General features: G+C 35.2%; 1 protein-coding gene across 2 annotated transcripts in view; it reads left to right on the top strand.

Moving 5' to 3' along the window:
- GKAP1 (G kinase anchoring protein 1) overlaps positions 1–26425 on the top strand; it is a 62880-nt gene that overhangs the window by 20685 nt on the left and 15770 nt on the right. For both annotated transcript variants that reach the window (XM_054689537.1, XM_037494910.1), the window contains exons 4-7: positions 4097–4240; positions 8901–8978; positions 13698–13821; positions 23270–23292. In XM_054689537.1, the coding sequence (XP_054545512.1) occupies positions 4097–4240; positions 8901–8978; positions 13698–13821; positions 23270–23292 (369 nt within the window). The remainder of the gene's footprint in view (positions 1–4096; positions 4241–8900; positions 8979–13697; positions 13822–23269; positions 23293–26425) is intronic.

Here is a 26425-nt window from a genome sequence, read left to right as displayed (position 1 = left end):
AGAAGAGAAAGAAATCAAGAAAACAATCCCTTTTTATATCACTTCAAAAAGTATTAAATACCTGTGAGTAAATTTAACACAGGAGGTGAAGGATCTATAAAATGAATACTGTAAGACATTGTTAAAAGAAATAGAAAATACTAAGAAGTGGGAAGATACTCTCTGTTTATGGTTTGCAAGACCCAACATTGCTAAGATGCCATCTTGCCCAAAGCACTATATAAATTCAGAGCAACCCTCTCAAAGCATCAATAACATTATTCAAATAAATAGATCAAACATTACTGAAATTTATATGGAACCACAACGAGCTATGAGTAGCCAAAAAAATCCTGACAAAAAAGAAGAATGCAGGTATCACATTCCAGAGTTTGAATTATACTACAAATCTCTAGTAATCAAAACAGTATGGTACTGTAATAAAAATAGACACACAGACCAATAGAATAAAATGAGATCCTAGCAATAAACTCATATGGATTGTTATTCTACAACAAATTAGCTAATAGTATACATTAGAGAAAGGAAAGGAAAGTCTCTTCAGTAAGCAGGGCTGGGAAAACTGTATAGCCATTTGCAAAGTAAAGAAACTGGACCACTATCTCACACCATAAACAAAAATTAACTCAAAATGGATTAAAGACTTAGATATAAGACCTGAAACTAAAATACATTAAAGAAAACAGGCAAAACAATCCATGATGTTTGCCTCAGTGATATATTTGTGACTTCTGCTGTACTGGAAACAAAAGTGAAAATAAGCAAATGAGACTACATCAAACTAAAAAACTTCTGCACATGGAAAAAAACTACCATTAAAATGAAAAGCACTCTAGTTAATGGCAGAAAATATTAATTGGGCTAATGTCCAAGATCCAAAAAGACACAGTTTAACAAAATGAAAACAAATAGCCTAATCCAAAAAAATGGACAAAGGAGCTAAATAGACACTTCCCTAAATAAGACATACAGATGGCCAACAGGCACATGAAAAAATGCTCATCATCACTTATTAGAGGAATGCAAATAAAACCACAGTGAGATACCATCTCGCATCTGTGAAAACAGCCCCTATCAAAAAGTTCAGAAACAACAAGTGTTGAAAAAGGAACCCTCTTGTACACCCACCAGCAGTACAGGAGAGATCCTTTTTCTCCACATCCTCGCCAACATTTGTTGTTGCTAGTTTTTTTAATATGTGCCGTTCTCACTGGTGTGAGATGGTATCTCATGGTAGTTTTGATTTGCATTTCCCTGATTGCAAGTGATGTTGAACATTTTTTCATATGCCTGTTGGCCATTTGTATTTCCTCTTTGGGGAAGTTTCTTTTTAGCTCTTCTGCCCATATTTTGACTGGATTATTTTCTTTGTTTTTGTTGAGTCTCGTCAGCTCTGTAGATTTTTGTGATCAGTCCTTTATCATTAGTGTTGTGCGCAAAAATTTTCTCCCAGTTGGTGGGGTTTCTCTTTGTTTTGGTTATTGTCTCTTTTGCTGTGCAGAAGAGTGCAAACTGGTCCAACCACTATGGAAAGCTGTGTGGAGATTCCTCAGTCTACTAAAGATAGAGCTTCCATATGATCCAGCAATTCCACTCCTAGGTATTTACCCAAAGGACACAGAAACATTAATTACAAAGGGCACCTGAACCCCTATGTTTATAGCAGCACTATTTACAATAGCTAAGCTTTGGAAACAACCCAAATGCCCCAAAATAGATGACTGGATCAAGAAGATGTGGTGCATATACACAATGGAATATTATTCAGCAATCAAAAAAGATAAACACATGCAATATGCAGCAACATGGATGGAGCTGTAAGGGATCATGCTCAGCGAAATAAGCCAGAAAGAAAAAGAAAAATACCAGATGGTCTCACTCGTAGCAGGAATCTAGAAAACCTAAATAAGGGACCAGGAAAAAGAGTAACTATACGAAAGGAAAAATCAAAATCAACAAACAACTATGAACCAGAGACACACTATGGGGGGTGGGGGAAGGAGGGATTGGGGTCAAAATAAGGGGGTTGCAATTGTATGGGGAATATAAAAATAAAATTAAAAAGAAAAAGGAACCCTCTTGTGCTGTTATTGGGAATGTAGACTGGTCCAGATTTCTCAAAATGTTAAAAATAGATCTACCATGTATATTACCCAGCAATTCTACTTCTGATATCTCTTTGAAGAATGCAAAAACATTAATTTGAAGGGAAATAACACACACTCCTATGCTTATTGCAACATTATTTACAACAACCAACTTATGGACACAACCTAAGTGCCCAGGTAGAGATGAATAGATTAAGGTGATGTGTTCCATACACAATGGAATACTACTCAACAATCAAATTGATGAACTCTTACCATTTCCAACAGAGTGGGTGGAACTGGAGGGCGTGATGCTAAGCAAAATAAATCAAAAAGGAAAAGACAGTTACTGGATGGTTTCACTTACATGTGGAATATAGAAAAACAGAACTGACGAAAACAAGCACTAGAAATCTATCACACTGAGGCTACCAGTGGGAAATGGAGAGTAAAGATGGGAGTGGAGTGTAAAAGTGGGACTGGGCACACTGTACTATGGTAGAGGACTATTAGCGCTTTGTTTGTGGGTGTGGTGACATAACATACATCTGAAGAGGTGGGATCCATCTGTGTAAACTAATGTTACCTTAAAAAAAAGATTAAAAAGAAAAAAATGCTGTCAAATGGAGAGTAACTTTGAAAGACTTTTTTCCCCACCATATAACCTTTCAGAAGTTCAGTCTTTCAGAACTTTTGATTGCCTACCATTTCATTTTCTTTTTGGAATTGATGATGTGAGGGAAGTGAAAATAAAGTAATAGTGGAGTTTATGTTAGAGAATAAGAAAACATGTTAATGAGAATGAGCCTGAGGATCCTCCCTTTGTCATGTCCACGGCTACAGTTGTATCAGTCTTTACTTTCTATTAAATAAAGCAGTAATCTACCTGCTATGCTACATCTCCACAGCATCTTTTTTCTATGTCCTTTCAGCTAACAAAAACCAGCTGTTTAACATGGCATTTGTATCTTGTCACTCCCTTTTTTAGGACAATTTATTAGCAGTTAAAATTGTTGATCCTTATTTAAAGCCGCTAACATAGACCTGCTGTAACGTAGTACCACAAACTAAGTGGCTTAAAACAATAGAATGTTTTCTTTCATAATTCTAAACGCTGGAAGTACAAACCAAGGTGTCAAGAGCAGTGCTCTCTCTGAGACAGAATAGAATCCTTCCTGACCTTTTCCTAGCTACTGGTAGTGACCATCAATCTTTGGCATTTCTTTGCTTGTGCCTACATCATTCTGGTTTTTGTCTGTATTACATGGCATTCTCTCTGTGTATCTTTGTCTTCACCTCTTAGAAGCATACCAGTTATATTAGATTAAAACCCACCCTAACATAGTATGACCTCATCTTAACTTGATTACATATACAAAGCCCCTTTTTCCAAATAAGATCATATTGACAGACACTGAGGGTTAGAGTTATAGTGTGTTCATTGGGGATAATATAATTTAATCCATAACAGTCTTTCAATATTTTTCTCTCTCCTTTCAACTGCTGTGTCTCAGATTATTCTTACTGTTTGGAAGTGCCTTGTCCAGTGCTGTTTTACTTTATTTTGTTGCTTTAAGGCCTAAGTTGTATATTTTTTAGAATTAACAAAGTAGTTACTTAAATTAGCTTCTGTTTACTATATAAACTTTTAAATTTGTAAGCAATTAAACCTTAATCTCTTTGGATTTGTGCATTTGTTATCCTGTTTTAAAAGCACACTTGTTATCCTATTTTCTACTCCTGTAAACTTCTTTAGTAAAACAATCATTAAAATGGTAGTATAATAGAGTGTAACTCATTTTCACTTACAAATCATTCATCTATAAATCTACCATTAGTTCAAATACTGGCAAAATTATTACAAAAAGCAACTGATGACTGTGAGTTAGCACAATGAATATTTGGCATAGTACTTAGAAGTATTAAAATAGTCTTGATTTCTTAGTTTATGAAAATCATTAGTGTCACAGGATTTCTAAATTGAATTGAATTTATTTTTTGTTTTATAGCTTAGGAATCTTGCTTTTAAGAAAATACCCCAGAAGTCCTCCCATGCAATTTGCAACACGCAACACGAACTTTCATTGTCAAATCCAGTACAGAAGGATTCACGAGAAGAAAATTGGCAAGAGTGGAGGCAAAGAGATGAGCAGGTACAACTAAGTAAATGAAATTGTGTTTCTATGACTCTCAGTATTTTTAAGATGACAGTGCATTTGAATTCATTGACTCACTCAGAACCACAATTCTGAGGAGTTTTATATTGAATTAATTAACTTATTCTCTTTTTAGTATCTGCTAAAAGAGCCCATTGATACGTCTGTTATTTTTGTTAGTTTTGGCAATTCTAAGTTATTTGTGAGTTTTCACTTCATTTGCTTTTTTTTTTTTTTCAACAAATGAGGGGGAGAGAGGGAAGATAGAACAACAACAGATTTAAATTTCAAGTGAAAAAATTACATTGTAGGATTAAAAGTCTCTTAATATTTATTTTTTGGATTAAAAGTCTCATTAAAAGTACACAGTGATAGTTTTGCTTAAAATTAGTTTATGATGGTTTTTGCTTCTTTAACCTATTGATATTTGGTCACCTGTGCCTTTATTTTAAAAGTATTAAAAACCAAATCAAACATAATTTATTAAAACCAGTCATTTTTTTATGTGTGGGATCCAGGAAAATAACATATTAAGCATGGAATGTATACTATAGAGATGCTGTAGGTATAGGGAATGAATAGTTTTGCTTATCTGTGAAATTGTTGTTTGATTTATTGGGAATAGTACATTCTTGATGATCTTGGGATTATAGAGCGACTGTACTTGTTATGCTTGGGTTACTGGTTTTAAAAGAATTAACTACACTGTACTGTGCTCTTAAATGATTTGATTATTACATTTTCTTTAGCATTTGTAGTGCCTCAAGCTCATTATGAGCTTGTAAAAAATGCTGTATATCGGGGCCTCCCCGGTGGCGCAGCGGTTGAGCGCTGGGTTGCGAAGCTGCCCGCAGTGTCTGCGGCGCCGGCTCGATCCCCTGGCTGCTCCCCGGCCACCAGAGGAGGGTCCCACATGGCGCGCAGACCTCTCCTGCCGCCCGCTGCTCCCCTCAGCAGTGTACTTCGGTCCTTCTGCCTGCTCTGCTCCCCGCTCTGGCTCTGGTGAATTCTCTCACCCTCCCATGCTTCTGACTGTACCCAGTGCATGTATAAACAAAACAAACAAACAAATAAACAAACAAACAAATAAATAAAGCATGCCTCTATTAAAAAAAAATTAAAAAAAAAATGCTGTATAAAAATATTTTCAAGCATTGGCATACTGGATAAGTCACCTTGTATTAGTCTAGGGGATTTTATATGAATTTTTTTTCTTCTATAACATTCTTTATGACAGTTTTCTGGTTTGCAAGTATAAATATTGTAATGGTCTACTTGTTTGGACAGCAATAGAATTTACCAGAGAGAATTTTTCCAGTGTCCCCAGTGGAAAATTAATGGAGAAAAACTTCTCAGATTTGTGCCCAAATAAATTCTGTGCAGTATGGGAACTTGAGCACAGATAATTTGATTGACTTTACTCCTGCCCCACTGATGGCTGCTAAAATAATCAGGTAATAATGAAAAGTAGTAGCCCCTGGCCCTATTATAATAACTTAATCAACCAAGACTCAGGAACTTTGAGGAATTTCTACTGGATATAGTACTGATGGTTCACTTAGGAAAACTTGGTACCTTACTTAGAAGTCTCACTTGTAGGAAAATAAGAAAATCATGAGAAGTAGAGTGCATCCTGGGATAATTACATTGGTGAGTGAAGAAGAAATAAGGACTAGCCTTGGACAGATGGACATTGTACCACTTGGGATCTATTGATATCTTGCTATGTGGAACAATAGATTGTAAAATAGCAACCAGGCATTGATTATACCAGTCAGAAAGCATTACGGTATGGTGGGTATTCTTACAGACACAGTTGGGAAACGTATGAGAAATTCTAGATATTAAGAACTCAGACAAATAAATTCTGGATATGGAAATCTTGCCAAGTGACTGCTTATTTCAAACAAAAAAGAAAATATGCTAAGACAAAGTTCCTATTCCTAAAACACCAAACTGATAATGTAAATTTATTTATAGCCACTAAACTTCAGCATAATATCCAAGAGTAAATAAATAGTAAAGCATTCACTCCACCAATTTATTCTTACATATTGATCTCATGTCAACTGAATAGTTCCTGACATACAAGGAAAAAAACATTGTACTTAGTGTCCAAAGTGAGAGCATACTTTGAAAACATTTCTCTACTTGGAATAGAAGTTAGTTTTAGAGATCACCTCTTTTTTTCTTTAATAAAAACTGAGCGATTGATCCTTTGTAAAAGTCAAGGGGATAGTGACAGTAATGTTAGATGCTGTATAATAATATTGTATATTATATATTATATAGTAAGTGAGATAGTAGACTGAGATGAAAAAGTAGCTAACTGAAATGAAAAAGAAACAGAAATTGAAAGGGAGCAGTGTGAAATAAATTTGGGAAGTAAATTCATAGCAAAATTGAAAGCAGTAGAAGAACTAAAGAACTCTCTGCACTGAAGAATACTGAGCAAATTTTGTGTAGGAAATTTTTATTTAGGTAAATTTTACAAATGCATTTCACATGTTAGATTAAAATATAGACATAATTAGCGTCCCTCTAAGAAGCAGAACAGAGGAAGTCAGTAGAGATAATGACAAAAATTTTCTTAAGCTAAAATAGAGCTTGAAAAAACTGAATCCTTTAGTTGAAACCTTTTAAAAAATCTTCAATTTTTTTTTTTTTAATTTTAAGAATGAGAAGCAAGGAAATAATACCACAGATAGTCATGGGAGAAAACAGGTTGCCTACTAAAGTTGAAAAATCAGAATGACTACTGCCAGGATTGAAATGTTAGGCCCAAGAATTCTATATCTAGCAAAAATGTCAGTTGAGAGAATGCTAAAGAAATGCATTCTCAGTATGCAAGGGAAAGAATACCACTATTACCTTTCTATATATTTTTCTGAGATGTGCGCCTGCAATTAAAAGGCAGATCTAGATAAGAGTACAGCAATTGGGCCTCCCCCGTGGCGCAGCGGTTGAGCAATGGGTTGCGAAGCTGCCCGCAGCCTCTGCAGCGCCAGTTCGATCCCCGGCTGCTCCCCGGCCATCTGAGGAGGGTCCCACATGGCGCGCAGACCTCTCCTGCCGCCCGCTGCTCCCCTCAGCAGTGTACTTCGGTCCTTCTGCCTGCTCTGCTCCCTGCTCTGACTCTGGTGAATTCTCTCACCCTCCTGCGCTTCTGACTATACCCAGTGCTTGTATAAATAAATAAATAATAAATAAATAAATCTTTAAAAAAAAAAAAGAAAAAGAAATACAAGGAGGCAAAAATGATTTAAATTCCAACTTAAATCTATTGGCAAGGACTTACTGTGCCAGCCATGAAGTTAATGACAACAATCAGACTCACAAACAAAATGTTGAAACCCTTGTCCCCATCCTGTTCTTGGATGTTTGTTTTGGTATTGTAGTGGGTGGTAGACAGGAATGTGTGATGGCCTACCCTGCTAGGATCATAGGATATTGGAATGAAGTGCAATTATTCAAAGAAATACAGAAAGGGATTCTGAGCAGGAAAAAAAAAAGCCAGGAAATGAATTTACAATGTGAATGATGATAAACTTACGCTTTCCTCATCACAATATGTTTATTTATTTTTTTTAAAGATTTATTTTTATATTTTTATTTATTTATGCAAGCACTGGGTACAGTCAGAAGCGCGGGAGGGCGAGAGAATTCTCCAGAGCCAGAGCAGGGAGCAGAGCAGGCAGAAGGACCGAGGTACACTGCTGAGGGGAGCAGCGGGCCGCAGGAGAGGTCTGCGCGCCATGTGGGACCCTCCCTGGTGGCCGGGGAGCAGCCGGGGATCAAACGGGTGCTGCAGAGGCTGCGGGCAGCTTCGCAACCCAGCGCTCAACTGCTGTGCCACTGGGGAGGCCCTCATCACAATATGTTTAGATTGATACATGTACACAGATAAGATGTTTACTCTTAAAATATTATCACTAACCTGTTCAGCTGAAGACATCTCTTACCAAATGATGAACAACCAAAAGTTCCATCCATCTATTGTAGAAGTTATGTTTGGCAATCACAGTTCTTGGAGAGTAATTTGGTTGAAGGGTGGTAGAAGCTAGATTTTAAGAAGTTAAGGTGAAATTAAGTGGTGAGAAAGAGGAACCAAGAGGTACATTTCACAAAGAATCATTTTACAATATTATTAGATGACTTTAAATGTAGGGTAGCCATATGAAAAGAATGAAAGGATAGGAGTAGAAGAATGCACTGTAACTATTGTGTAACATCAGGTCTATACCAGACATTTTGTCACCTTATTTAAAGGATCTGTACCAGTGAGTTAGTCTATAATATGGGAACGACATGTTTTGTAATGCTTCAGTATTACTGTATTTTTGAGTAATAATCTCTTACAGTTTTCTGTGTCCTAAACAGGGTATTGACATATTACACTGTCAATTTCTTTTTAAGATTGTTTTATAAAGGCAAAAAGATCATGTGATATAAGATGACTTACAGTAAACAGAGATATAATAATCTCAAAATTATATGTTTTTGCTTTGGTATATTTAATAAAATAGAGTTCCCTGCTTTGGCATAGATAAATAACTTTGGGGAACCCAGGTTGTTTCTAATGTATTTGTTTTCTTTTTCTGTTGTGGCTATTTTGTTGATATGGTATAATCTGTTTCTTGTGAAACTTTCTTTTCAGCTTACATCCGAAATGTTCGAAGCAGATCTTGAGAAGGCATTGTTGCTAAGTAAATTAGAATATGAAGAACACAAGAAGGTATTTGCTCATTTATTGATTTAGATATTTTAGATGTTTAGTTGGTCATAGGTTAGGATTGACCTTCCTGAATCTCCTTTAAAGTTTGTCTTCAAACATCAGTGTAAAAAAGTAATAACAGTACAAAACACAACAAAGCAAACCCGGACAATTATAAATCAGAGACATACTGCAGGGGAGGAGGAGGGAGAGGGATCAGAGAGAGGGAGGGAGGAGTACAGGGGACTGTGGTGATGGTGCACAGGTGCATTGGTAAAGAAAACTATATGGGGACTACACCTGAGGGGGTAGGAGGAAGCAAATATTGTTTAAAAATGAACAATGATGTAAAAAATTTAAAAAATAATATTTAAAAAATTAATAATTTAACATGTTAACTTATTTTAACATGTATTTAACATGTTAAAAAATAAAAATAAGGGCCTCCCCGGTGGCGCAGTGGTTGAGCGCAGGGTTGAGAAGCTGCCCACAGCCTCTGCAGCGCCGGTTTGATCCCCGGCTGCTCCCCGGCCACCAGAGGAGGGTCCCACATGGCGCGCAGACCTCTCCTGCCGCCCGCTGCTCCCCTCAGCAGTGTACTTCGGTCCTTCTGCCTGTTCTGTTCCCCGCTCTGGCTCTGGTGAATTCTCTCACCCTCCCATGCTTCTGACTGTACCCAGTGCATGTATAAACAAAAAGCAAACAAACAAATAAATAAATAAATAACATGCCTCTATTAAAAAAAAAAAAAAAAAGGTTTAAAAAAAAATAAAAATAAAACTTGCTGGAAAAAAATGAAAAAAAAATAAAGTTTATCTTCAAAATTCCTCACTGAAACAAAATACTAGCAGAAAGTTTTTATAATAAGATTTCTCATCAAGTTTTGAGAGATGTGTGCTAAATTTTGTGATTTGGAATGTTTAGTTTAGGAATTCCTTTACTTACCCAAGATGAAGAGAGGAAATGCAATTAACAACAAATGATTTCTTTTACATGAACATAGAAAATAAGTAGATTTCTGCATACAGGGGCACCAATTAAGAACCTCTGCTGGAGTGTCTATAATTAAAGTAAACAGGGGGCCATTTTTGATATTTTTGCCTTGTGAACTCAGCATTTGTTACTAAGCTGTGATATTGGCTGTGTACTGCTACGTATTCTATAGCTTAGAACCAAAGGAACATTCATGTAAAAAGCAGTGTTAGCTCCTAGTTTCTGTATTTAAAATAAGCATTTATTAAGTTCATATTATGTAACATTTTAGTCCTTTACATGTATTGGGATTTTTTTTTAGTCTATAAATGTTGTTCGACTTGTCATTATTCAGTGGTTAGTCATAAGTGGCCTCTGGTCATCCTCAACTGTCTTTAAATTGTGCCATTGTGTAGTAGCGCTTTCATTCAAAGTGAAGGAGAGAAGAAAGCAAAATCAATTAGAAGTAGAAAGACAAATACCCTTTATGGTTTCATTCATGTGGAATGTAGAGGAACGAAGGGATAGACAAAACCAAATAAAAACAAACCCTATAGTCAGAAGTCTGACTATAGAATTGAGGCTACTAGATGGGGTGTATGGGAGCAGAATGCAATGGGAACCAACGGACTGTGGTGGAGGATTATGGGTGTCATGGTGGTGGTGTGTGGTAACACATATGAAGAGGTGTGAATCTACGTCTCTGAATTATAGTATTATAAACCAGTGTTACCCCAATAAAAATAATACAAAAAGTATGCTAAGTAAAATTAAAAAATTTTTTTTACAGCAAACTACTTTGCTATTTATTTACTTGTTTTTGTTTTTAAACATCCTTGTTTGTTTTTTCGGAATATAGAATTTCTTCCTTAAAGTGTGGTCACCACAGTTTTCCCAACCACCAACGTGTCACAGTCCTCTGTTACCTCCCACTGATTTTTTCCTCCCTCCTCCTTTTACACCTGTTCTTTGCTCTCCCCCTCTCCCTCCTCCTTCACCTCTCCTCCTGAGTGTCTCAGATCTACAGTCTACTTTCAAGGGCCAGCCTTACAGTTTGTCTGATCCTTTGTTTCTTTTCTCTAGATTCTACATATAAGTGAAACCATGTTGTTTATCTTTCTTCTTCTGGCTCACTTTGCTTAGAATAATCCCTTCTAGTATAACCCATGTTTCTGTCAATGGCATGCGTTTATCTTTTTTGATCACTAGTAGTATTTCACTGTGTGTGTATATATATACCACATCTTGATCCACTCATCTGTTTAGATTGTTTGGCTGCTGTAAATAGTGCTGCTATAGTCATAGGAGTGCAGATTTCCTTTCAAATTAGTAATTTTGTGCTCCTTGGATAGATACCTAGGAGTGGAATTGCTGGGTCATATGGCAAAGCCATTTTTAGTCTTTTAAGAAATCTCCCCATTTCTTTCGATTGGGGCTGGACCAGTCTACATTCCTACCAACAGTGGAATAGTGTTCCCTTTTCTCCACACTCTCCAGCACTTGTTGTTTGTGGTTTTTGGATATAGGCCATTCTCACAGGTGTGAGGTGTGTGGCTTTGATCTACATTTCCCTGATGATAAGTGTTGATGAACATTTTTTGTTATGTCTGTTGTTGAGGGTCTGTGACATAGAGCTGGTCTGGGGCACTATTCTTCTCAGAGGTGCTGATGGTGAGTGGGATGCACATCTCCTACCTTGCTATTTGTTGATAGTTTTGTTTTTTTTTTAAGATTTATTTATGCATACAAGAGCCAGGATGCAGGCCAGAGATGTGGGGGGTAAGAGGATTCACCAGAGACAGAATGGGGAGCAGACCAGGCAGGTCTACTAAAATACACTGCTGAGAGGAGCAGCTGGCAAGACAGGAGAGGTCTGCTACACCATGTGGGTCACCTCCCTGGCCGGGCATTGAACTCATGATGCATTGGCTGCAGATAGCTTCATAGTGCTGCGTCTTAACTCCTTGCACCACCAGGGAGGCCCCTGTTAATAGTTATTTAGTAGATTAAAGGATGAAAAGGATGAAAGTTGTCAGCAAGTTGAATTTACCAATTCTGAAGATAAAAAGAGAGAAGGAAGTAGATGGTTTTGATAAAATATACTTTAGTCAGTGTTCTTGGAATAGTAGTCTTTTTTTTTTTTTATTCCCCGCCCACCTCCCTCCCTCCATAGGAACAGTAGTCTTAATACCCAAAAGCATTGGTTTTATCAGGCTTTTATAGGTTTTATAATGACTCTTAGAAAATGGAGGAACTCCTTTCATACACAGTGATTGGCTTGATGTCATCATATTGATGTAGTCATTGTGTCTTAAGTCAAAATTATATTAAGTTATTTTAGCAGAAGGATTTTTATAGTATCTAGAGTTCAGGTTGGCATTTTCTGTTCTATTACTCATGCACCAAATATTTTTTTGAAAATTCAAAATGTGCTAAGCTCCCATCCCTTGAGTTTAGTGGAGGGAGTCATGCACATAGAGTATAATATTGAGAGATGTATGTTCTCAGTGCATAGGAATTTAGAAAGATAGAATGATTTTCTGTGCTTTTGATACGAATGTGGGTTTAGGAGAGGATTCTTAAATAGGAGTTTTCCTAGATGTAGAAATTCACAGAGTAGGCAGGAGGCAAGGTGGCATTCTCAGGGAAGGAGTGGCAAGTATATAAGGTATATATATACATGTGAGAAAGTGTAGTATGTTTGAAAACGTAATTTAGGGACCTAAATTTGCTGGAGATATTACCAGAAGAATAGACTATGAAGATCCTCATGTATCAGATTGGGTATATGAGGCTAAGGAGATTGGGTTTTATACATTTTGGCAGATAGCTATTGAATATTTTAACTTTTAGATTGATTTCAAGTTTTCATTTTAGAAACTCATGCTGTAGCAGTATAGAAGATGTATTGAGAGGCTAATATTAGAGGATGTTATAATGTCAAAAGAATAGAGTATGAAGAGGAGAAAATAGATTTTAGAGATCTTTAGGGGTTGAACATAACAAGATGTAGTGAGTAATTTGGATATAATGTGTATAGGAAAGTGGGCAAGGATGACTCTTGAGTTTTCTAGCCTAGATGGCTGTGTAGATGATGGTAGTAATATTTAACAGGGTACTTATCCCTACTCAAGTAGGGATGGCAAGAGTGAACACAATTTGTTTGAAGATGTTTATTGAACATTCCAGTTCTGCATGTACAGAAATCCTCAGTGTATATATAAGACTTTAACCTTTGAGTCTGAAGAACTATGGGTATAAAGTATAAGAATAGGTTATGAATGGAATGATGGTTAATAGTAGTTATATATTTAAGAAGAGAGTTGGGAAAAAGAAACCAGTGAAGGCGATTTAAGAGTAGTCAGGAATATATTGAGATATCCAAAAAATACTTGAAAAATTAATGTCTTTGGATTTGGCATTTAAAAGGAGTTTAACTTTAATTTTAGGTAAGAGAACAATGTAAGCCAGATTTCAGGGGAATAAGAAAAAAACTGAATGTAGATCTTTATATTAGATTTGGTCTTGAAATGAAGAAGGTGGCAAAAAGGATTTATAACCAAGATACAGCTTTTTATTTTTATTTTAATATTTAAGAGGCAATAGATTGAGTGTGTAAATAAGAAGGTATCCTTTTATACAATTTGACTGGCCTAAGTTTAGAATTTTATTTGCCTTTTATCTTTTAAAAAATAAAACTTTAAGACATTGGTGAGTTGATTTTACTAATGCATACCAACTTTAATTAATTTTGTAAATTTTTTTTAGGAGTATGAACATATTGAAAATGCTTCAACTCAGTCAAAGGTTATGAATAAAAAAGATAAAAGAAAGAACCATCAGGGAAAAGACAGACCTCTTACGGTATCTCTAAAAGATTTTCAATCGGAAGGTAATAATGTACAAAATTTATTATGCTAGAAAAACTAGTCCAGTTCTTTGCATATTTAAGTTATAAGTACCTTTCTAATTTTTTTAAGAGTATAATTGTTTTGTTAATGTATTACTTTGGAATCTAAAAAATGTAGACTTATTTGGAATAAGCAAGCCTATAGAGGTTAAAATAACTTTAAGGCAATTAAACTTCAGTCAGAATTTATCTTTTTGTACTTCTGGATTTGTTTCTTTTCTAAAAATAAAAAATGACTTTTGTAGCTTTTGAGTCAACTTGAACCATATTGTCCTTATACATGAAGTTATTTGGCTTACACTAGACCAGGAATATTATCTTCATACTTGGTCAGCCTTTTCAAGTTTATAACTACATCTTAGAAAATTAAAATACAAATTTTTAGAATGGGACTTACCAGAAAATTCTTTATAATATCATTTGTATATTTTTATTGAACAGAAAAAGCAGAAGGAAATTATATCATTCACCAAACTTTTTAGATATATCACTATTAAGTAACAGAAATCTAACTAAGTTGATTTTAATGTCTGATTGGCTTTATTAAGTAATTCATGAATTGGATAATAACATACTATCTAGCAAGTAGAAATATCCTCTGAAAAGCTATTCAAAAGGAAAGGTTTCTATAGGTAGAAAAGGGCAAGGTGAGGAGAGCTTTTTTTTTTTTTTCTTCAGGCTTCCGTAGCCTGCCTTTGAAGAATGGATAAGTGTCATGTCACAGATTACCTCATATTTGTTGGGGAATGGAAAAGATTACTTCATTGGTGGTGATCAAAAAATTCCCTCATCAGTTAGTTAGGACTGCATCCTGGGGAAGGCTGCCCTCAGCTGGGGGGTTAAGCAGCTCTTAGATTTGGTATTAAGTCTTGGTGAAATTAGCACAAGTGCCTCCATTTGGGGCCTCTCATCTTCTTTTTCTAACTCCACAAGGCACATTATTTTTGAATAATGTGGGAAATGGTGAAAACCCTAAATCCATGCTGTATAATAGGCTAGCCATTATTCGTGTGTGACATCTTAATTATAGATAAAGTGAACTAAAAAGAGGGACAGAGCCAAGACATAGCAAAATGGCTGTGCTGGCAAGCTTCTTCATCAGTTATAACTTAAAAAACAACCATCACATACACATAGTTCACCAGCTAATTGCCAGCATCCGTGGATGAATTCATGCGTCTTTCTCCCTGAGGTGTGTGCTTTGTTACTCACTAAGGCTTGGAACAAGAAGAGGTAAGGGGAACTTTGCACGTTTCCATTTTTGGTGGGTGGACAAACTTGGGGAGGCATAGGCTCTGGTTTGCCCAGACTGACACAAGGAAACTACAGTTGAGTGTGCTTTCTCACTGAGCTCTGGGACAGACAACGCCTTGATCTGTCACAAAGAGCATTGGTTTGCTTATAATGTGATCAGTGCCAGAGCATTCTGCTGTGAACTGCAGAGTCCTCTGATAGTGAGATAGGGACATGGGAGAAGGCTCAGGGCATGGAATTGAGCGTGGTCTGATGGTGGAGAGAGAAAAAGCAGCATAGGCCTCTTAGCCCTAGTGGACCTAGCCCAGTGAGACTGTGAACATTTATTCCAGGCATCTGGGCTCCTACTTCCCCACATGCCTCCCTCCTATCACTTGATAAAAAATGAGGATCCTAAAAGTAAAGCCACAACATCACCTATTGGGGGTAAAAATGAAAAGGGCAACACCCATATGAAAAAAGAAGCAACCCAGAGAACGCGACATGGAACAAGATAATGGCGCTGAATCCAAGCTTTATGACTCGAAATTCCAGGGCAGCAGAGAGTTCAAAGAACAGTCATTAATAAGCTCAACAAAGTTTGAGACTCAAACACAGAGAAGCAGAGTCAGGGCATTGCAGAAGGTCCTCAGAAACAAGAAGCTTCATCAGAAAAGATCGAAACTATTAAAGAAATACCCAAGCAGAAATAATGGTTATGATTACTATAATGAAAGAATTTAAAACAGCCATGGAAGGCCTAGTAGGTAGACTTAATCATGATGCAAGTAGAATTTCAGAAATGGAAGATAAAACATTCAAAGAGCTGAAGTGGAAGAGGACAGAGAATGGTTTAGGAAATACGAAGAAACTATAAAATATCAGGCATACTTGGGAGAGGAAACATGATGGTATCCTGAGGGTGAAGAAAGCAGAGTGCTGCTTTCTTCACAAAGAAAGTGGGTGCTGTAGTGACTGCCCCTGAGAGGGACATCCTATACTTTCAAAACACTAGCAAGGGTATAGAGCAATGGTACTTCAGTAAAAAAGCAAACAAAACAAAGAAATAATAGCCGCAGACTTTCCAGACTGACGGAAAGAACGAATCATAGAAGACCAGGAAGCAGAACATCTAAATTTCTAAATGCGAAATGACCCACACCAAAGCACATCATTATTATATTATCAAAAGTCACCATAAACACAAAATATTAAAGGCTACTAGAGGGAAAAAGCATGTGACTTACAAAGATGCTTTGATCAGGCTCTCATCAGATTTTTCAGTTTCAACTAGTTAGAATTGAATGGAATCATATTCACAATTCTGAAAAGTAAAAATTGTCAGCCAAGAATACTGTCCCACAAAATTACTCAAATATGATGGAGAAATGAAGGCTTTCCCAGACAAAAAGAATAGCTAATGGAAAGTTACTACTACCAAACCTGCCCTATAAGAAATGCTGCAAGGTGTCCTTTTATATGAAAGGAAAAAACAAACGTGAGACCGTGAGTGAGGTGATAAATAGAATTACAGTGTCTGAAACAAGCAAGAACAATTTGGGACAACAACACATTAAAGGGGAAGAAGAAAAGAACAGAGTATGTATAGTTAAATAACTGCAAGGCAATACCAGCACAAAAAAAAGACTATTCTAGATAATAGGAAGTTTAAGATAACCCTCATGGTAACCATAAAACAAATACCTGGAGCAGAGACACTTAAAAGAGGAAATGAAGAAGTAGAGCCACCAGGGAAAGCCATCCAAATAAAAAGGCAGATAGAAACATATGGAAAAAGAAACAGAATGGTAAAACAACAACAACAAAAAAACCAAAAAGAATGGCTATAAATAAACCTCATACAATATATTAATATATTGATATCAATAACCACCTTATAGTGTGAATGGTCAACTCACTAATTAAGAGACACAGAATGACAGGTTGGATAGAAAACCTAATCCATCTGTATTGTGCAAACTAGAGTCTCATATTAGATCTAAAGGTACACACAGATGTAAAGTGAAAGGCTGCAGCAAGTTATTTCAAGCCAGCCATACAGAAAAAAAAGCAAGAATTGCTGTTCTCATATCATTCAGCTAGAAAAGGTAATTAGTGGCTAAGCCAGACACTACATAATGATCAAGGTGGCAATCTATCAAAATTTATAACTGTAAACAGTATTTATGTACAAAACACAAGCGCACCCAAATATTAATATATCAATATTAACTAGCTATTAAAACAGCACATTGACAGCAACACAATAGTAGGAGATCTCAGCATACCACTTACATCAGTAGAAAGCAAATAAGGAAATAATGGTCTTAAATGAAGTAAAGGATTGCATAGATTTAATATATATAAACAGATTTCCATCCCCCCAAAAATGAATATATATTCTTCTGAAGTGCACACAAAACATCATCAAGGATAGATCATATACTAGGACATTAAACAAGCCTCAAAAATATCTGAAAATCAAAATTTTATCAAGCATCTTCTTTGATCAGAATGGGATAAAGCTAGAAATCAACCCCAAGAAGAAACTTAAAAAAAAAACAAAAAACAAGCCACCAAACATCCAAACATGTGGAGACTAAACAAAATGATTTTGAATAAATATTGAGTCAAAGGAGAATTTTAAAAAAATGAAAATGAAAACATGAGCTACCAGACCCTATGAAATGCAGCGGAAGTGTTATAAGAACAAGCACATAGGGCCTCCCTGGTGGTGCAAGGAGTTAAGATGCAACCTATGAAGCTATTTGCAGCCACTGCTGCATGAGTTCAATCCCTGGCCATGGAGATACCCACATGGTGCAGCAGACCTCTCCTGACATGCCCGCTGCTCCCGTCATCAGTGTATTTCAGTTGGTCTGCCGGTTCTGTTCCCCACTCTGTCTCTGGTGAATCCACTCGCCTCCCACACCTCTGGCCTGTACCCCAGTTCTTGTATGCATAAATAAATCTTAAAAAAAAAGAACAAGCACATAACCCACATAACTAAACAAGAGTAATACCAACTAAATTAATTTTACATCTGAAGGAAGTAGAACAACAAATCTCACACACACACACACACACACACACACACACACACATATATGCAAAAAGAAATAATGAGGATCAGGATGGAAATCACAACAGTACTCTAGAAATAATACAAAGGAGAAGAGATTACTATGAACATCTATATGCAAACAAATTGAACAACCCAGAAGAAATGGGCAAATTTTTAGAATTATGCAACCTTCCAAGCCTGAACAAGGATGAAATAGTGTGAATAGACCAATCTCAAGCACAGATACCAAGAGTCCTCAAGTCTCTTAACAGCAAAAGCCCAGGACAAGATGGCTTCACTAGTGAATTCTAAACATTCAAAGAATATCTAAAACCTATCCTTCTCAAAGTATTCTAAAAAATGGAAGCAGGAAACTTTATGAGGCCAACATTACCTTGATCCCAAAACTGAATAAGGACAGCACAGTAAAAGAAAACTATAGATCAGCATTTATATGAATATAAATGTAAAAATCATTAATGAAGTCTTGGCAAATTGAATCCAGCTATGCCAGGTTCATTTACATATTGCAAATAAATCACAGCAACAAAAATAAGAATAAAATTTTCATGATCACTTCAGTAGATGGTGAGAAAACATTTGACAAATCCAAAACCCATTTAAGGTTTAAAAAAAAAAAAAACTTCCCAGTAAGATGGGAATAAAAGGAGCATGTCTCAACATAGTAACAGCCAGATACAACAAACTCATAGCTACCATCATACTCAGTGGTGAAAAATTAAAAACATTTCCTCTAAGATCAGAAACAAGATAAGAATGTCCACTTGACTAGCATTGTTAAAACATGGTATTTGAAGTCCTAGCTAGAGTAATTAGGCAAGGAAAAAAGAAAAGGAATCCAAATTGGAAAAGAAGATATACAGTTATCACTAGTTGGCAGAGGACATACCTAGAAAGACATCCCAAAACTACTAGAAATAATAAATGAATGAAATAAAATGGATACACAAAAAATCTTGGATTTTATAAACAATCAAAGGAAAGATATTTAAAACATGCTCCCATTTATAGTTGCACTGAAAAGGAAGAAGTACCTGGAAATAAACTTAAAAGAGGTAAAGGACCCAGACATTAAAAACTATAAGACATTGTCAAAAGAAATAAGACATAAAGAAATGGAAAGATATTCCTTGTACATAGGTTGGAACAATACATGCTATTATAATGGCCATATTACCTAAAGCAGTTTATAGATTCAATGCAATAGCTATCAAAATCCCAATGATATTTTTTTCAAGAAAATGCAATACAAATATAAAATTTGTTTGGATCCACAAAAGTCCTTGACTAGCTAAAGCAGTCCTGAAAGAAAAGAGAAATAGAGCTGTCACACTCCCTGACATCAAACTATAGCACACAGCAATCAAAACAATACAGTACTAAAACAAAAAAAATACAGAACAAAGGGATAGAATACAGAACCTAGGAATAAACCCACATAAATATGGACAGTTAACTTTTGACAAAAGAGCTATGGCCATACAATGGAGAAAGTTGTCTCCATGACAAATGGTGCTGGGAAATCTGGACATCCACCTGCAAAAGAATGAAATTCAATAATTACTTAACCTGATACACAAAAAGCAATTCAAAATAGATTAAAGTCTGAATATATGGCCCCAAACTACAAAATACATATAAAAAAACATTGGTGATATTCTCCTAGATATTAGCTACAGATATATTTGGGGACACAAACTGAAGGCAAGGGAAACGAAAGCAAAAATAAACAAATGGGACAACATTAACTGAAAACTTTTTTTTTAATTTATTTATTTATGCATACAAGAGCTGGGGCACAGGCCAGAGATGCAGGGCGTGAGAGCATTCACCAGAGACACAGTGGGGAACAGAACAGGCAGACTGACCGAAGAACACTGCTGAGGGAAGCAGCGGGTGAGTCAGGAGAGGTCTGCTGCGCCATGTGGGTTGCTCCCTGGCTGGCCAGGGATCGAACTCATGCTGCAGAGGCTGCAAATTGTATCATGGTGCGGTGCTTAACTACTTGCGCCACTAGGGAGGCCCCTGAAAACCTTTTGTACCATGAAAGACACTACTACAAAAACAAAAGGGCAACCTGTGGACTGAGATAGTATTTGTACATTATGTGTCCAACACGGGGTTAATTTTCAAAATATGTAAAGAACACAGACATTAACAAAAAGGCAAACCCAATCAAAAAATTAGGAAAAGATAAATTCTTCAGACACAATGACCTACAGACATATGAAAAAATGTTCAACATCACAAGAGAAATGCAAATTAAAAGCACAATGAGGTATCATCTCATCCCTGTAAGAGTGATCTCTCTCAAAAAGACTAGAAATTTCTATTGGCAAGGATGTGGAGAAAAAGGCACACTCATTCACTGTTGGTGAAGTCTATATGAAAGATGGTATTAAGATTCCTCAAAGAACTAAAAAAGGAAATCCCATATGATTCTGTAATGCCTTTTCTAGGTATTTACCCAAAGAATATGAGAACACTAATATGGAAAGATTTATTTACCCCTATGTTCATAGCAGCATTACTCATAATAGCCAAATCATGGAGTCAACCTAAATGACCATCAACTGATGACTGGATAACAAAATAGCGGTTTATATACTAAATGGAATACTATTCAGCTATTTGAAAAGATGAAATAGTATCTTTTGGGACAAAATAGATGGGTCTAGACATGATTATGCTAAGTGAAATAAGCTAGAATTTGAAAGACAATTATCAATTGTGGAATATAAATACTAAAGGGAAAAAAACCTTGGGAAAACACAACAAAAATAACTCTTAGCCAAAGGGGAGGAGGGAGAAGAATGGGGAGGTTAGGATACATAAGCTAGTGTATTGGCACTTGAAGCTTTGATAGATGAGTGAATCATGTGCACATGTTGGGGTATAAAATTGTGCTCCCCAAATTACATATTTATCTAAACTAAAGACAAATTCTTAAAACATGTTTTTAAAAAATGAACTAAAACCAAAAACTCTTACTTGCTTTAGCTACATCTCAAGTGCTTGGTGGCTGCATTTGCATAGTGGCTTCTATATTAGACAGCACACATGTAGAACATTGCTATCATAACAAAGTTTTATTGAGCAGCATGTGCTTATACCACTTAGAGTAGTTGCTGACCAAATTAACAGCTTTTTGTACATTAAGCAGCCTGTTTGATTCATATGAATTTAGACTTACTATGCTGGCCATTTGTTCTGTGAAGATTAAGAATACCATACTAATGTCCCTCCTCACAACCTAAATATTTTAGAGAAAAGCCTATCTGTAAAGTTAGAAATAAATTTAGAGGATTATATTGCCTGCCTTTTAAAAACCAGGAGAGTTTTTCCTATAGTCTGCCTTTCTGATTAAGTTGCTTTGTTTGGGGGATGTAGAAGAACAGCTAAATTTCTAACTTTAGTAAATAAATTTTACTTACTTTAATAAATTTTTCTAACTTTAGTAAATAAATTTTACATAAGAAATATATTTCATTAAAACTAGCTAGAAACATGAAAGAGTGCTTTTTATAATGCCTTAATTTATTTTCCGTATATTTGATTTATTAAGTATTATGCAAATTTACTTGGTGAACTGAGAAAGACATCAATAAAATACTGCCTTGTGATGCACAACCATCACAAGACATCACTAACACTGTTGTGATTCTTCCTTGGGTTCTGGCATCAACTTGTATGCTAAGGAGAATGTGCTAAAAGAATGACAGTAACCTACCAAGATATAGTAGTTTGATCTGACACTTGTGATCTTGACTTTGACCATGTTTAATGGACTCTGTTCTGATCAGTGAATAATGTGAATATGTTTATGAAAGCTTTAAAGGACAATTATTTTACTTTTTATTCTACAAAGGCAGTGGTTGTATGGTTATCGTTACAGTATTCTGTGATTTGATTTTAGATATATTTGTTTCCCCCCCAAAAAACTTAATGTGAAACCAAAAACCTAAATTACATGGAATTCGGTTTAACTTTAAGATTCTTCCTGGTGGTGCAGGGGTTAAAATCTCATCACTATCAAATTATTGCCAGCTACTGCAGCCAGGGAGTTAGCCCACATGGCACAGCAGACCTCTCCTGTCTCGCCTGCGGCTCCCCTCACTAGTGTATTTCAGTAGATCTGCCTGTTCTGCTACCTACTCTGTCTATGGTGAATCCTCTCACTCCCCACACCTGTGGCCTATATCCCAGTTCTTTTATGCATAAATAAATAAAAATAAATCCTTAAAAAAAGAGTTAAGAGAATATTATGAACAACTTTAAAATAGCTAGACAAATTATCTTACCAAATTAAAAAACCTCTCAATTGTAATTAATGTATTCTATTAAATTATTTTTAGTGTTTGAGAATGGAAATATTCCTCTGTACACAAGAAGCTTTGTTAAATATTAGGTATCCTTATCATTTCCAGTTTAAACCCTTGTTCTCTATTTGTATTTTAGTTTCCACTTTATTTCTGTGTTGATTTCCTTTTTGTCTTCCTTTCCCTCATTCTGTAAATCCTCCCATAAATAATGTTACTAATTCAATGGTTTGTTTAACCTAGATGTATTTGTGATACCTTCTTTTTTGTATTAAGTCTAAATATATATTAATTTTTAGGATTTTTTTCATGGTGTTATCAAATCATGGTAAAGTAAATATTTAAAATAAAATAGCTGATAGTTTTAAAGGACAATTATTTTACTTTTTGTTCTTCACACCAGTGATTGCATGGTTTTTGCAGTTATAGTACTCTGTGATTTGATTTTGGATGTATTTGTTTCCCCCAAAAACTTAATGTGAAACCAAAAACCTAAATTACATGGAATTCAAATGTCTAAAATTTAATCATATCCCTTGATATGAATGGTATTTACAGTAAATACAGTTATTTAAAATCTAGTTTCTGATCTGAGCAAATTAGTAATTACATGTTGAAGTTTACCATCTTAGTCCTAGTAAGGTAAATTTATGATTATTAGACAATCCCCAAATGAGTTCTGTAAATCTGTTATAATTTTGAAATTCAATTATTTTGTTTAAATATTTTATACAGATCAAAATCTTTTTATATGTTAATGTCTTTCAGTGAAGTCTCTCTTTTTCATTTGCAGATCACATTAGTAAAAAGACTGAGGTAAGTGTTAATTGTAGCCATCTTTATGGTTTCTTACATGAAATCTTTCTAGAAAACATGATGATATTAAAAATAATACTTTAATAATACTTTTTGGAAACAGCCATTTAAGGACAGCAGAGGTTTGTTATGAGTAAACGCAATCATATTTCTGTCAATTTTAAGGACGTAAAATATGACAGAATTAAAAGAATAGCATTATTTAGTTGAAGTATAATATCTTGGCACTAATATCTGAATTTGTGGTGAGTCATAAGGTTACAACATGTTAACCTAAAATTTTAGGGTTAAGGGGTATAACACTCTTAAGTCTTTATTTTAATCTTTAGTAAATAAATATCTTGGCACTAACATCTGAATTTGTGTGTGAGTGAGTTATAAGGTTACAACATGTTAACCTAAAATTTTAGGGGTAAGTGGCATAACACTCTCAAGTCTTTATTTTAATCTTTAGTAAAAACACCCTGAAACCATGTTTTAAGATGTTTTGAAAATTGTGAGGTAAGGTGTGTTTCCTTCACTTAAACCTCAAAGATTAATATAAACCATGTATTTCTCTTATCCTTAATTACAGTAGTGGTGCCTATAGATAACTTCTTAGGGTTATTGTTTGCTTTTTTTTTTTTTTAAGACTCCAGTACATCCACTAAAAACTTTTTTATAAAATATTTTTGAATTTTGAGGAAGGTACTAATAAAATGTTAAGATTTCTTTTAACTTCTTTAGGTAATAGTTTGAAAGCTTCATTATATTTTTCATATATTTTTGTTAGTAATTTCATTAATGAATTTTTTTAAGTCATGCGTTCCTTGATATCACTTTAGAATGCATAAATGATTTTTGACCATTTTTGTTGTTGTTTCAGGCATTTGCTTGACAGGTGAAGGGAATGAAATCCATCTTTAAGAAAACCACATTTCAATAACTGTGATTATATTAGTAAAAAAGTGCTGAACTGTGCACACAAATACAAAATTGATACTGTTGTTAAAAGAAATGGTAGGAATTTTTTTTTAACAAACTGCTAGAACCAGTTCTCAGATAAAATTTAAGTGAACACATATATACATTGAGTATTAATTTTACGTTTGTAAGTAGAAAACATGTACATTTGGACTGATTCTAATTTTTCTTTTTAATCCACTGAGTTATGTGGAAGTTAGTTTTATGCAAATGAGAAAGCAGGTTCAAATGGTACAACCTATTCCTGAGACTACCAGCAATGTCAGTGAAATAAAAAATAATTTTTATAAATTTTCCTGCTTGCTTTTTCTTCTTTATTGATTTGAAAGAAGAAAAAAAAAAGGCAGACTGATAGAGTATCACCTATTTAATATATTCAGTTTGAATTGTATTGACACAGTCATATGTATGTAACCTAACATATATTTTGTCTTCATTATAATTTTAGAACTAATTTCTATTTGTCTATTATAAGTAATTTGATGTCATAAAATTTGAACTATCCTGACAAAACATTTTCTACATTTATAAAAACAGCCTAATTAAAATTTATTTTCTACATAACCATTTAAATAAATTGGTCAGGACCGCCCCTGGTGGCGCAGTGGTTGAGTGCTGGGCTGCGAAGCTGCCTGCAGCCTCTGCAGCACCAGTTCCATCTCCGGCCACTGGTGAGGGTCCCACATGGCACAACAGATCTCTCCTGCCATGCCTGCTACTCCCCTCAGCAGTGTATTTCATCAGTCTGCCTGTTCTGTTCCCCGCTCTGGCTCTGGTGAATTCTCTCACCCTCCCGTGCTTCTGACTGTACCCAGTGCTTGTATAAATAAATAAATCTAAAAAATAAATAAAACAAACAAATAAATAAATAAATAGGTCAGAAGAACATGTGATTAACATTATCTTTTGACACTTGTTGAAAGTATACCAAAATTATGTTCTGTTTCATTAGAGGTATTACTTTCTGAGGCTTGAATATTTAAATGTAGAAATTGTTATGCTGTTGCTCAAGGAATTTAGGAAAGGCTTTATTTTTGAAATAGTCTTTAAAGAAGTCTGAAAAAAATTCCAAGTTCTGCTTTAAAAAAAGATGTGCTTTCTACTCCAGAAAATATACTAGTCTTTGTATGCTCAATAGCTGATTTAATTATTTCCATCTTTAACATGTTATATATACCAAGAGATTTTTTTCCCTAAAATTCTAACTTCTGTAGTGAACCTTATACATCTCAGCTCTCCTTTTTTAAAAATCATATATTTATTGGATAAAATTCAAAGGAGAAAAGATTTTTTAGTTTATTGCTGAGTGATAAAGAGTACTTGAACCACCTGTATATTCCTGTAGCAGCTAGCTAAACTTGTTCTCAGGTTAGTTTCATCATTCCTTTTTTTATTTATGTGTTCTTAATCTTGGTGCTTTCTTCCAGTCCCAATTCTTTGTAGTCGCTCTCATGCTGAAACAATTAGAATGCAAATGACACTTGTAGGAGTGGAGAATGGGAATAATTAATTTTTCTTCATTAAATGTCCAGGAGACGTTGGTTGCCATTGCTATGCCAGTTCCTTGCCCATCCTTCTTCTCTACAGTGTGGTCAAAACATCCCAAGAGAATTCTAATCAAGCAATATGAATAATAGATAGTACTTATACATACTCCTTAAAACCTCAACTAATTACACCTGCCAAGGAACATTATTTGTTCCTTAATGTTGTTTCCTTTGTTTTAAATTTTAGTGTGTTGCCTTTGTAAATACCAGTGCTTCTAGATGGAGTATCTCATAGCTGTTTCTTTTTCTTTAGTCCCATTTTTATCTGGCCTTCCTCCTAGTATCATTCAGTAGATTTCAAAATTTTAATGATCATCATATCTTGAAGTCTAAAAGTTCAAATCTTCAATATACTGGGAAAGACATACTCAAGAAGAGTACCCACAAAGTTGTAAAAGTGGTTACCAAATAGTAGAGATGAAGAGGTTGTCGGCTAGGGGCAGGAGAAAGGGTTAATTTTCATAATATAAATTTTAGATTTTATATCATGTGTATGTACTGCCTATTTGAGATCTATGATAGAAAAGACTGAGGCTTGCCCACATTAGAACTCAATGAAAAACCATAACGTGATAGCTCAATTTCACCCTGCAGTTGGGATATCTAGGGCATCATGCCAAGCC

This window comes from Talpa occidentalis, unplaced genomic scaffold (assembly GCF_014898055.3).
Source record: "Talpa occidentalis isolate TD23 unplaced genomic scaffold, MPIMG_talOcc4v2.1 talOcc4.7, whole genome shotgun sequence".
Classification (NCBI taxonomy): Eukaryota; Metazoa; Chordata; class Mammalia; order Eulipotyphla; family Talpidae; genus Talpa; species Talpa occidentalis.
Note: the sequence above shows the minus strand (reverse complement) of the source record. Positions and strands in the feature narration are given on the sequence as shown.